The sequence below is a fragment of the Scyliorhinus torazame genome, chromosome 14 (assembly GCF_047496885.1).
Source record: "Scyliorhinus torazame isolate Kashiwa2021f chromosome 14, sScyTor2.1, whole genome shotgun sequence".
NCBI classification, from domain to species: domain Eukaryota; kingdom Metazoa; phylum Chordata; class Chondrichthyes; order Carcharhiniformes; family Scyliorhinidae; genus Scyliorhinus; species Scyliorhinus torazame.
In genome coordinates, this window is record NC_092720.1 from 163,535,099 (window position 1) to 163,548,488 (window position 13,390).

Genomic DNA, 13,390 nt, shown 5'->3' on the forward strand with positions numbered 1-13,390 from the left:
ATAAGGCAGTTGCCAATTAGGGTTAGTTTTCATTTTTGTTATTTATTATTTATTCATTTTCTGTTTATAAAATAGGTCATTGTTATTTGTGTTGTTATAATATTGTGTAAAGGATGCACAATGCACTGTGTTGGTTGATCAAAAATTTTCAATAAAATATTTTATTAAAAAAAAGGAAATGGCTATCACCGAGTACTCAGTATCTTCCACTCTCGGAATCAGCCCCCTACTCATAATAAAGAAGTAATCTACGCAGCTCCTTTTGCATTGCTTTATATCTGGGAATAGGCCTTGTGGACATGAGAGAAGAATGAGAATTCCCTGGCCCCTGGCCTCACAAACCTCCATGGGTCCACCCCTCCCATCTGGTCCATGAACCCCCTCAGCACCTTGGCCGCCGCCGGCCTCCTACCCGTCCTAGACCTGGAGCGATCTAGTGCCGGGTCCAGCATCGTATTGAAATCCCCCCCCATTATCAGGCCCCCTGTCTCCAGGTCCGGAATCCGGACCAACATACACCGCATGAAGCCTGCATCGTCCCAATTCGGGGCTTTTACATTGACCAACACCACCCTCTCCCCCTGCATCTTGCCACTTACCATCATATACCTACCGCCATTGTCTGCCACGACGCTCGACGCCTCGAACGACACTCTCTTCCCCACCAAGTTCGCCATCCCCTGATTTTTTGCATCCAACCCCGAATGAAACACCTGCCCTACCCACCCCTTTCTCAACCTTACCTGATCCGCCACCCTCAGGTGCGTCACCTGAAGCATGGCCACATCTGCCTTCAGCCCCTTCAGGTGCGTGAACACCCGGGCCCGTTTGACCGGCCCGTTCAGTCCTCTTACGTTCCAGGTTATCAGCCGGATCAGGGGGCTACCCGCCCCCCTCCCCCGCCAACTAGCCATATTCCATCCAAGGCCAGCCACGTGTCCGCGCCCCCCACACGGCCCGTTCCCCACAGCGGCAGAGCCCCGCCCCGACCTCCTCTACTGACTCCAGCTCCCCCTTGGCCATTCCAGCAGCAACCCGGTTCCTCCCACCCCCCCCCCCCCCACCTCCCTCCCCAGCTAGGTCCCCCCCTAGCTGCATTGCTCCCCCCATTGCACTCCCGTAAGTCAGCCGACTCCTGCTGACCCCGGCCACTCCCGCCACTCCATCGACCCTCCCAGTGTGGAACTTCCCCTCCCCCCATTGCCCACCAGCAGGCTCTCCCACTCCCCCTTCCACTCCCAGCGCGGGAAAAAGCCCGTGCTTCCCAGCCCCGGCCCCGCCCCTTCAGCCCTTAGCGCGGGAAAAAGCCCGCGCTTTCCACTCGCCCAGCCCCGCCTCCTCTGGCGAAGCTCCCCTTTCAGGCCCAGTCCCCTTGCCCCCAACTCAGGCCTCACCCACCCCCCCCCCCCCCCCCGCGGGGCCCCATCCCCCCTGCCTGCCATCAACCCCCCCCAAGCCATTTACCTGCCCCCCTACGAGCCCACCCGGGGGACCCAACCAAAACAGTGCCCAACCAACCCCAGAAAAACAAAGAACCAACAATGAACAAAGAACCCTCCTTCAAAATACAACACAACAATCCCCAACCATCCCTTCACCGCGGCCCCCACCCCTGACCGTCAGTCTGAGTCCAATTTTCCGGCCTGGACAAAGGCCCACGCCTCCTCCGGGGACTCAAAATAATGATGTCGGTCCTTGTAGGTGACCCACCGACGCGCCGGCTGCAGCATGCCGAACTTCACCCCCCTCCTGCGCAGCACCGCCTTCGCCCGATTGTACCCGGCACTCTTCTTCACCACCTCCGCGCTCCAATCTTGGTAGATCCGGACCTCTGCGTTCTCCCACCTGCTGCTCCGCTCCTTCTTGGCCCACCTTAGCATGCACTCTCGATCAGCAAACCGGTGGAACCGCACCAGCACCGCCCGCGGCGGCTCTTAGGCCTGGGCCTCCTCGCCAGCACTCAGTGGGCCCCCTCCTGCTCCAGGGGCCCCTGGAAGGACCCTGCTCCCATCAGCGAATTCAGCATGGTGACCACGTAGGCCCCCACGTCCGACCCCTCCAATCCCTCCGGGAGGCCCAGGATCCGCAGATTCTTCGCCTCGACCGGTTCTCCATCTCCTCGAACCTCTCCTGCCATTTTTTATGGAGCGCCTCGTGCGCCTCCACCTTCACCGCTAGGCCTAGGATCTCATCTTCGTTCTCAGAGACCTTTTGACGGACCTCCCAGATTGCCGCCCCTTGGGCCGTCTGGGTCTCCAGCAGCTTACCGATTTACGCCTTCATCGGCTTTCAGCTCCCTAAAGCAGCGCTGAAGAAACTCCTGCTGCTCCTGCGCCCACTGCATCCACACTGCCTGGTCTCCACCCGCCGCCACCTTGGTCTTCCTCCCTCTCACCTTCTTTTGCTTCACTGCCACTTTTTTGATTGCCCCACTCCTGGTCCAAGCCATACACTATTGGGGGAATGTTGCTATCTCCTTCCCACACCGGGAAACGTCGAACAAGCGCCGTTACGGGCTCTAAAAAGAGCCCACAAAATCCATTTCTAGCGGGAGCTGCCGAACGTGCGACTTAGCTCTGCATAGCCGCAACCGGCATCTATCTCTGTCTTAATGACACTCAGTGACTTGGCCTCCACAGCCTTCTGCGTCAATGAGTTCCACAGAATCACCACCCTCTGGCTGAAGAAATTCTTCATCTCAGTTTTAACGGATTGCCCCTTCAGTCAGAGGCTGTGCCCTCGAGGTCTAGTTTCTCGTACTAGTGAAAACATTTTCTCCACATCCACCCTATCTGACCTCTCAGTATTCTGTAAGTTTCAGTGAGATCCCCCCTCATCCTTCAAACTCTATCGAGTACAGACCCACAGTCCTCAACCGCTTCTCATATTACAAGTCTTTCATTCTGGGGCTCATTCTTGTGAATCTCCTCTAGACCGCTCCAAGGCCAACACATTCTTCCTTAGATGTGGGGCCCAAAACTGTTCACAATATTCCAAATGGGGTCTGACCAGAGCCTTATGGCCCCAGCAGCACATCCTTGCTCTTGTATTCTCGCCCTTTTGAAATGAATGCTAACATTGCATTTGCCTTCCTAACTGCCAACAGAACCTGCACATTAACCTTAAGAGGATCCTGAACTTGGCCTCCTAAGTCTCTTTATGTTTCAGATTTCCAAAGCCTCTCCCGATTTAGAAACATAGTCTGTGCCACTATTCTTCCTTCAAAATAATTGTTTCACATACCTTTTCTCATGGAATACCAAATTGATGTACACCACTAACAACCGGTGTTCCAAGTTACCATTCCGCGTTTTGGGATATCCTCACATTTAACATCAGCGGGGTTCTTAACATTGTGTACAGGACTCTTCCTGTAGGTTCCTGAGTGTTCCGTGCATAGGGACACACCATGCTGACAAATCAGGTTGTTTGGTTTAAACTTCAAAATTAATTTATGGTGAGTTATAAATCGATACTAACTATTAATGAAACAGCAGTCAAACAAGAAAACAATATTCATATTGCACCAAATAACAAAGTATTTGAATCAAAATAACAAAATATTTGAAAATGACTCAAGATTTTTCCCAGAACATGAAATGAATCTTGGAAGAGTGTAAGGTGAACATATCACCCTGTTACCACATTGAGGTATGATTGGCTGAGGGAACTCAGGTCTGTAGAGACTCACCCCCACTCCCTCACCATACTCATGATAGTAGTCCTGTCAGACAGGAGAGTATAAATATTACCCATGATATTTGTCAAACATCCGTCACCTGAAGAGGATCTGTCATCCGTCTATAATTTGCATCACCAACTAAGGCAGGGTCCGATCCTACCCCATACCCACTCCTGAGAGCTGGCTCACTTTACGAACACACACTCACATCTAATTCCCAATTATCTGCCCGTTGACCCTCCATTCACCACATTGCTTCTGTAGCCGTCAATCTGGTTTAATAACTCCCTTATAATCCAACTTCTAGACCATGTCCCCAAAATTACCTTTATCCCTTTCCTTCCTGGTTGATCATCCTGCTTTTTAAGTCCAAAAGGTTAAAGATCTGAGCGTATAATAATAACTTATTGTCACAAGTAGGCTTCAATGAAGTTACTGTGGAAAGCCTCTCATCTCCACATTCCGGCGCCAGCTCGGGGAGGCTGGTACGGGAATTGAACCTGCGCTGCTGGCTGTGTTCTGCATTACAAGCCAGCGATTTAGCCCACTGTGCTAAACCAGCCCCTATCTGGTCACAACTGGTTTAGCCATCCATCGCCAAATCAGGTAAAACTTTGAACTCTCACGTAGACAACCTTTTCTTAAATCGTGGGAACAGAAGGTCATGTGACAAGTAATCATTTTTCACTTTCACAGCTACTGGGGCTCAGAGGCAGCAGTGGTCTGGAGGTATTGCCAATGAAGCAGTAAAGTCCTATCTCACTGTCTCAAATTAAAGCCCTACCTGTACTGCCTGAAAATCCAGCACAGAGATAGTGAGTTTCCATCGAAGGGAATTTCAGGGATAAACTGTTTGATTTTGGGAAAAGACGGATTACACATTAAGAAATTAAATTGCCTGCAGCAAGTGCAGTTACACGGACTTCAAGCCAGCCTCTAGAATTTTAACTAGCAAATAACTCATCGATCATGAACTCTCTTTTTACCTTTCACTATTGACCTTTTAATTTGGCTAAAAACATAACTACCTCCAGTAGGGGCTGGTTTAGCACAGTGGGTTAAACAGCTGGCTTGTAATGCAGAACAAGGCCAGCAGCGCGGGTTCAATTTCCGTACCAGCCTCCCTGAACAGGCACCGGAATGTGGCGACAAGGAGCTTTTCACAGTAACTTAATTGAAGCCTACTTGTGACAATAAACTATTATTATTATTATATTACTGCTTACCCTTTCAAAAGAATTGCTTCCTTTAACTCGGTGGCTTTTAACTCAATAAAAATGAGCCTCCTTTTAAAAAAACATAAATGCATAAACAAAGACATTGAGAAGATTCCTTAATCTTCCTAAATTCAGAGTCAGACCTGGAGAGGCAAATTAGAGATTCAGTTTTGACGCCTCCTCATGGAGTCGTCATGGATCTGACAACTGTGTGAGGGTTTTATTACAGGACTCACACTGATCGGGATCGTCCCCTGTGTGAGTGCATTGATGAATACACTGACTGTCTGAGATCCTCAACACACACCTCACACGTGAATGGTTTCTCACCATTGTGCATCCTCTGGTCCTTTAGGAGATCAGAGGAGTGGGTGAAATGCTTATCAGAAATATCACAGCTGAACGGTTTCTCCCTATGTAAATCCTCTGGTGTTGCAGGAGACTCATAGACACGACAAATGTTTTATCGCAAACCTCATGATTGAGGGGTATTCCTCCTGTGTGGATGGTCTGATAGTGGAGGAGGCTCCTTCTACCTCACTCATCATACTTAACCAGTTCCACCCCTGTATAAATGCCTTGAGGTGCACAGAGGTTCAGTAAGTGTGAGATTGGTTTGACAGACACATCACACATGATGGTTTCTCCCCTGTGTGAAAATGTTGATGCATCAGGAGATTGGAGGATGGGTGAAAGCTTTCTTAGAAACCTAACGCCTGAATGGTTTCTCGCCTGTGTGAATGCGTCGGTGTACGCGGAGTCGATAGATCCAAGAAGGGCAGCACTGTAGCACAGTTGTTAGCACAGTTGCTTCACAGCTCCAGGGTCCCAGGTTCAATTCCCGGCTTGGGTCACTGTCTGTGCGGAGTCTGCACGTTTTCCGCGTGTCTGCATGGGTTTCCTCCGGGTGCTCCGGTTTCCTCTCAGTCCAAAGAGGTGCAGGTTAGATGGATTGGCCATGCTAAATTGCCCTTAGTGTCCAAAAAGATTGGGTGGGGTTACCGGGATAGGGTGGAGGTGTGGGCTTGGATAAGGTGCTCTTTCCAAGGGCCAGTGCAGACTTGATGGGCCGAATGGTCTCCTTCTGCACTGTAAATACTATGATTCTATGAATGATTTGTTGCACACTTCGCAGGTATACGGTTTCTCTGGTGTGAACGTGTTGGTGTATGAGGAGGGTCGTTGGCTCTAAGAATGATTTGTTGCAAACCCCACATGTGAATGGCGTCTCCCCCGTGTGAATGCTTTTGTGTGTGTGGAGGTAAGCAGAATTTTTAGAAGGATTTGTCGCACACTTTGCAGGTGAATGGCTCCTCCCCTGTGTGATTCCATTGATGCGTGTGGAGCTGTGAGCATGATTTATCACACATGAATGATTTCTCTCCTGTGTGAAAGCGTTGGTGCACATGCAGCGTTGATGACTGAGAATTATTTGTTGCATACTTCACACATGAATGGTTTCTTCCCCGTGTGAATGCATTGATGGATACGGATGTTCCCTGTTTTGGAGAAGAATTTGCTTGTGAATGGTTTCTCCTCAGTGTGAGTGTGTCGATGGTACTCCGGTGTTGAAAGGTTTGCGAAGGCTTGATCTCACGCTTGAACAGTTTCTCTGTTGTGTGGCTCTCCTTGTCTTAGCAGTTTACATCAAATGCACCTTGTGTGTTAGAGCCCGTGGACTCTACCTCACATTTGAACAGGTCCTCACTTGTCAGAGATTCATGAAGCTTGATGAATGATCAAAGTTCTCACCACACTTGGAGCCCACTCGCACTTCTTCCTATCCTCACCCTGACCGATCACCCATAGCCGAACCTTCAGAAAGGTTGGTTTTGATGGAAGGTTCCACACCACTGACCAGTTTCAGATCTAATGATATGTCAAAGCTCCCCTGACCCAACTGATTTCCAGATGATGCTTTCACTGCTCCACCTTCTCTGTGTTGAGCAATGCTGGAAAGAAACTGGATGTCTTCCCACAGATGTGCAGTTGTTCCTTGGGTGATGATCAGGTTCTATCTGTGGTGTCTATCCTCTCTGTAATTTCTGGTGTAGTGCAGAGCAATCCTTCTGCAAAACAGGAAAAGGAAACATGATTTCCCCCAACTCCCTCTCCACCTTTGCTGAAGGGACTGACTCCTCAGTTAGACACTGTTCCACAGTGAGTGTCAGTCTGCTATTCCCGTGTGGGGATCAGATCTTTTTTCTCATTTGACTGTCTCACGCCCTCTGTTCCAATACGGACACAATGATAAGGATGACACTGAGAATTGAGAAATTGTAATTGGCAGGAAAGGCTGAACAGTCTTGCACTCTTTTCCCTAGAAAAGAGAAGGCTCAGAGGGGATATCATAGAAATCTTTAACATGATTAATTATAAAATTAAGAATTTTGGGGGAAATGGAAAGTCTGGGGGAGTCCTTTACTAGAGTCCAGGAATATAAGATGGTCAATAATAATAAATCCAATGAACAATTTGGGAGAAACCTCTTTCCCGAGAGAATAATTAGAATGGGAAACTGTCTCCCACAGGGAATGGTTGAGGCAAATAGCTTTGATGTATTTGAGTCAGTGTCTGTCTTCAAAGATGGGATGTGGCCCCAGCAGTCACTCCCTAAATTACGCTCTGAACAGTCAATCCCAGAGCAAATAGATTCCCCAAGAGCAACCGTCATTCATAGTCTCAGTCCTCAAGCACGAGCTACATCTCCTCTCCAGCTATCTTCACTGTACCTCCCACTCCCATGCCCATCTCTGACAACCCTCACTCGAGAGGCCTCTCCCAGCTACCCCTCACCCCCTCCCACCCTGGCCATCAGCCTGTACTCCTCTCCCCCTGTCTGCTGTACCTCTCCCTCACGTGCCCCTCTCTCCTGTCTCCCTCTGTGCATGTGCTGATCCCACTTCTGGACGTTATCGCTGCCTTGGATGCTGTGGGTCTGCCTTTTCTGATCTGCTGTCAAACACATCCGAGGCTACACATCCCACACTGATGTTGTCAGTTTGGAAGCCTCCGAGGATGAAGAATGCTGTTCCCACACTAGAAATCTCTGTCACACATTTACCAGGGGAACTGAGACAGCAGCTGCAATAAGTGAGGTTTTATTCAGATGGGACAATGACAAGTTTAAATCCCCACCTGAGCTGCTGCTCAAAGTCGCCTCCGTTTCCCCGGTCAGTTTCCCAAACTTCAGGAAACTCCTGTTCCTGCAGAAATATTTGGATTGTCTGTGAGAGACGTCAATCAGAGAGCCCACCCACTCTGCCCATTCTCTCCTCTTCCTCTACCACAGCTGCTTCACTTCCTGTAGGGACTCCAAACCAAGTCAGGAGATGGTGAGTGAAGGAGCAGAATTTAGAAGAATTACATTGCACAATATCCACACTAATGTTCAGGCAGTCTGACTATCCTGTGGACAATCAGGTGTGGAAATGCCCCTTATGCTGTGTGACAAGATCCAGCTCAGAGACCTGTTTACTCGGTGCTTTGTGCTGAGCTGTTTGATTGGCTGTGTGTTGGATATTGAGGGTGTTTATTGGAAGCATTTCCCTTCTGATTTACAGGCTGAGTTTTGTTAATGGGTCATTGTTGAATATGAGAAGGTGAGGTGTAATTATCTGGGAGGGGCAGAGAAACATTTATTGAAATGTATTTTAAAGTCTTCTTTGAAGGTTTTACCTGAAGGCCTTTCCCAAAAGCCTGGGTTTGGATTTGTCATTTTAGCCCAGTGCTGTGTGTGAGAGCTGAATTTGGGATGTGCAGTCTGAGTGAGTGCAGTGTGTCTAATTTCCCAGGATAAACCCAAACCGTTCAATCAGCTACTCTGAAGCAATATTTTCCTGAGCTTCCAGCACTTCCTGTCCAGTGTATGTTTCTTCTAATTATTTGGGAATACAAGAGAAAATTTCAAAATCGCCATTGAATTAACATTTCTCCTGAGTATTTTTATATTAAACACATACTCCAAGGGTAAAACTAGCCTTCGCCATCATAAATCGAGTTCATCGTGACTTGATAGCCTATTTTATATTTTGCCCGATGATCTTTTCCATTGTCCTGGGAAGATGGAGATCTGGGCAGGAGCGAGTAGTCTCGTTTTTCTGCTCCTGGTTTTGGGCAGTACGGTAGCACAAGTGATTAGCACTGTGGCTTCACAGCGCCAGGGTCCCAGGTTCGATTCCCCGCTGGGTCACTGTCTGTGAGGAGTCTGCACGTTCTCCCCGTGTCTGCGTGGGTTTCCTCCGGGTGCTCCGGTTTCCTCCCACAGTCCAAAGACGTGCAGGATAGGTGGATTGGCCATGATACATTGCCCTTAGTGACCAAAAAGGTTAGGAGGGGTTATTGGGTTACGGGGAAAGGGGGGAAGTGAGGGCTTAAGTGTGTCGGTGCATACTCGATGGGCCGAATGGCCTCCTTGTGCACTGTATGGTCTATGGTCACTATCCAGTATCCCGATTGGAAACAGAGGATGTGTGACAGACAAGTGAGGAAAAAGAAAGTACTTGCATTTGATCCCCACACAGGGGACCAGCAGACTGGCACACACTGTGGAACAATCGCTAACCAAGGAGTCAGCCCCTTCAGTAAAGGAAGAGAGGGAATTGGAGGAATTGATGTTTCCTTTTCCTGTTTTACAGAAGGATTGCACCGTACTACACCAGAGATTAAGAGAGCATAGACACTGCAGATAGATCCTGACCACCACCCAAGGAACAGTTGCACAACTGTGGGCAGCCATCCAGTCTCTTCACAGCATTGAGCAACACAGAGAATGTTGGGCAATGAAACCTTCATCTGGAAATCGGTTGGGTCGGGGAGCTTTGACATAGCATCAGATCTGAAACTGGTCAGTGGTGTGGAACCTTCCATCAGAACCAACCTTTCTGAAGGTTGGGCTGTGGGCAATCGGTCAGAGTGAAGCTGGGAAGAAGGGTTTCTAGTGTAGTGAGAGCTTCAGTCATTGATCGAGCCTCATGAACCGCTGACTCATTCGTACAGGTGAGGGCCGTTTCAAGTTTCAGGTGTGTGAAGAGCGGTCCAATGACTCAGAAGGTTTCCTTGCACACAAGGTAAATCGTAACAACCAGTGCTAAGACAAGGGCAGCCACATGGAAGAGAAACAATTGAAATGTGAGGTGTGCAATAAAGCTTTTGTGGACACTATTAAACTCCTGAGACACCAGAAGATTCACATGGCAGAGAAGCGATTTATGTGCAAGGTGTGTGACAAATCATTCTCTCAGTCATCGCATCTACTGGAGCATCAGAGGATTCACACTGGTGAGAAACCATTCACATGCAAGGTATGCAACAAATCTTTCTCAAGGTTATCGAACCTCTGCACACACCAACGCATTCACCAAGGGGAGAGACCATTCACATGCGAAGTATGCAACAAGACATTCTCATGGTCCTCGGCCCTCCGGGTACACCAACGTGTTCACACAGGGGAGAGACCATTCACATGTGAGGTGTGTGACAAATCATTTTTGCAGTCATCACACCTCTTGAATCACCAACGCATTCACATCAGGGAGAAACGATTCACAGGCAAGGTGAGTGACAAATCGCAGTCACTGGACATTTGTGTGCACCGACGCATTGACACCAGGGTGAAACCATTCAAATGTGAAGTGTGCGGCAAACCTTTCTTAGAATCATCGAACCTCCGCACACACCAACGCATTCACACAGGAGAGAAACCATTCACGTGTGAGGTGTGCAATAAATCATTCTCGCAGTCTTCGAACCTCCGTGTCCACCAACAGATTCACACAGGGGAGAAACCATTCAAATGTGAGGTGTGTGACAAATCATTCTCACATTTATCGAAGCTGCTGTTCCATCAGACAATCCACACCGGGAAGAAACTGTTCAAATGTGATGTGTGCGGCAAATCGTTCTCACGGTCTCGCAACCTCTGTGTGCACAAACGCATTCACACTGGGGAGCGACCGTTCAAGTGTAAGACATGTGGAAAGGCTTTCACGCAGTCACCGAGCCTCCACAACCACCAACGCATTCACACAGGGGAGAAACCATTCACATGTGAGGTATGTGACAAATCATTCTCACGGTCAACAGAGCTGCATGTCCACCAAAGCATTCACACCGGGGAGAGACCGTTCAAATGTGGGGTGTGTGACAAAGCCTTCAGGCAGTTAGCGAAACTCCTGGTTCATCAAAGGATCCACACGGGGGAGAAACCATTCACGTGTGAGGTGTGTGACAAATCATTCTCGCAGTCATCAAGCCTCCGCAGCCACCAACGCATTCACACTGGAGAGAAACCGTTTACGTGTGAGGTTTGTGATAAAGCTTTTGCCATGTCTTCAGCCCTACTGATACACCAGAGGATTCACACGGGGGAGAAACCCTTTCGGTGTGAGGTTTGTAACAAGGCGTTCACTCGCTCTTCTATTCTCCTGAGGCACCGGATGATTCACACAGAGAACCATTGATGTACGAGATCAACAAATCATTCTTACAATCAGTCAGCGTGAGGCTGGGAAGAAGTGTGAGTGGGCTCCAAGTGTGGGGACAGTTTCAATCATTCATCGAATCTTATGAACCACTGACTCATTCCTACAGATAAGAGGCAGTTCAAGTGTATGGAGGGCTCCAAAGGCTCATACAGTCTCTTTCTAGCACACAAGGTGCATGTGTTATAGAATTGAAAACACAAGGGCAGCTTCATGGAAGAGAAACCGTTTAAGTGTGAGATCTACGATCAAACTTTCGCACATTCATCAACACTTGTGAAACACCGACGTATTCACACCGGGGAAAAGCCGTTCAAGTGTGAGGTGTGTGACAAGTGCTTTGTACAGTCATTGGGCCTGATGTATCATCGACGCGTTCACACAGGGGAGAAACCTTTTATATGTGAGGTGTGTGAGAAATCATTCTCACATTCATCTCTCTTCCGAGGGCATCAATGTGTGCACACTGGGGAGAAACTGTTCCAAGTATGAGGTGTGCGACAAAGCTTTCACAAATTCATCAACGCTCCTGAATCACCAATGCATTCACTTGGGGGATAAACCGTTCAATTGTGAGGGTAACAGGACATTTGCATGATTATTGACTCTCGTGAATCACCCATCCGTTCACACTGGGGAGATACTGGCCAAGTGTGAAGTGTGCAACCAAATGTTCGTAAACACATCCACCACTAAACACTGACACATCCACAATGAGGAAATTATCTTCCAGTGTGAGGTGTGTGACAGAGACATCACAAACTCATTGAACTTCATCAGATAATCCATGCAGGAGAGTGACCCTTCAAGTGTGAGATTTACAATAAAGATTTTGTGATGTCTTCAACTCTTCTGCAACATCAGATGATTTACAAAGGAGAGAAATTCTTCAGATGCAATTTTGTGACAAGACTTTCACCCCCTCCTCTTGAAGCACGAGCAGATTCAAACTAGAGAGAAATAATTCGCATGTGAAGTGTGTGACCAGGCTTTCACACAGTCAGTGTACCTCCTGGTCCATCAATGTGGTGACACGGGACAAACCCTATCAATGTGAGTTCTTTAATAAAGCCATCAGACAGTGTTGGCATTTTAAAGAAACTTCTGCCTGTAGTATTCTGAAAGGGTTTCCCCTGATTGTGTGTTAACGTGTGCCAGCTCTAAGAAGTGGGCATGGGGTCGAATCGGACCCTGCTTTAGTTGGTGATGTGAATTATAGACAGATTCTCTTCAGGTGACGGGTGTTTGACTAATACCATGGGTAACGTTTGTCCTCTCCTATCTGGGAGGACTACTATCCTGAGTATGGCGAGGGAGTGGGGGTGAGTCTCTACAGACCTGAGTTTCCTCAGCCCATCAAACCTCGATGTAATAACGATGTGATATTTTCACCATAAACTCTTCCAAATTCATTTTCATGTTCTGGGAAAAATCTTGAGTCACTTTCAAAAGCTTTATTTTGGTTGATTTGAAGTTTGAAGTTGATGTAACCTGAATATTGAGTTTGTCTGCTGTTTCATCAATCTGTATAGATTTATAACTCACAATAAATTTGCTTTTTAGAAATTCTCCCTGTTTTGTCAGCATGATGTGTACCTATACGCTGAACCACTCAGGAGCAGCCACGAGTCCTGTACACGATGGGCTGAATTCTCCAGTTCCCCAGCTGTGTGTTTCCCGGCAGCGTGCCATTTGCTGCTGGCAGGATTCTCTGTTCCCGCCACTTGTCAATGCGATTTTCCATTGTAACCACCCCACACCACTGGGAAACCCGTGGGCGGGGGTATGCTGCTGTGGGAACAGAAAATCCCAATGGCGGAGAATTCCGGAAAGTTGGTCAGTGTCACTGTGGCTGGTATACTTTCTCCATCAATAGGTTTAGAATTTCCAGTTCACGGATATAGCGTTTTCTAGAAAGAAAATCTTTATATCAACTTCACAAACTCACGGGGTCTAAAAGCACTTTACAGCCAATGAAATGCTCTCTGGTGAAGTCACTGTGTTAATGT

At 48.1% G+C, this 13,390-nt stretch overlaps 1 protein-coding gene across 1 annotated transcript; it reads left to right on the forward strand.

The window, feature by feature from the left end:
- The first annotated feature begins 7,964 nt into the window (after positions 1 to 7,964).
- LOC140389204 (uncharacterized) lies at positions 7,965 to 11,598 on the forward strand. Its single transcript, XM_072473376.1, has 2 exons — positions 7,965 to 8,234; positions 9,537 to 11,598. Exon 2 carries the CDS (start codon positions 10,008 to 10,010, stop codon positions 11,358 to 11,360), a length of 1,353 nt encoding a protein of 450 aa, XP_072329477.1. The 5' UTR covers positions 7,965 to 8,234; positions 9,537 to 10,007; the 3' UTR covers positions 11,361 to 11,598.
- The last annotated feature ends 1,792 nt before the right edge of the window (positions 11,599 to 13,390 follow it).

Excerpts from the sequence above, each read along its gene's own strand:
- LOC140389204 (XM_072473376.1), top strand. The coding sequence starts at position 10,008 with ATGGAAGAGAAACAATTGAAATGTGAGGTGTGCAATAAAGCTTTTGTG.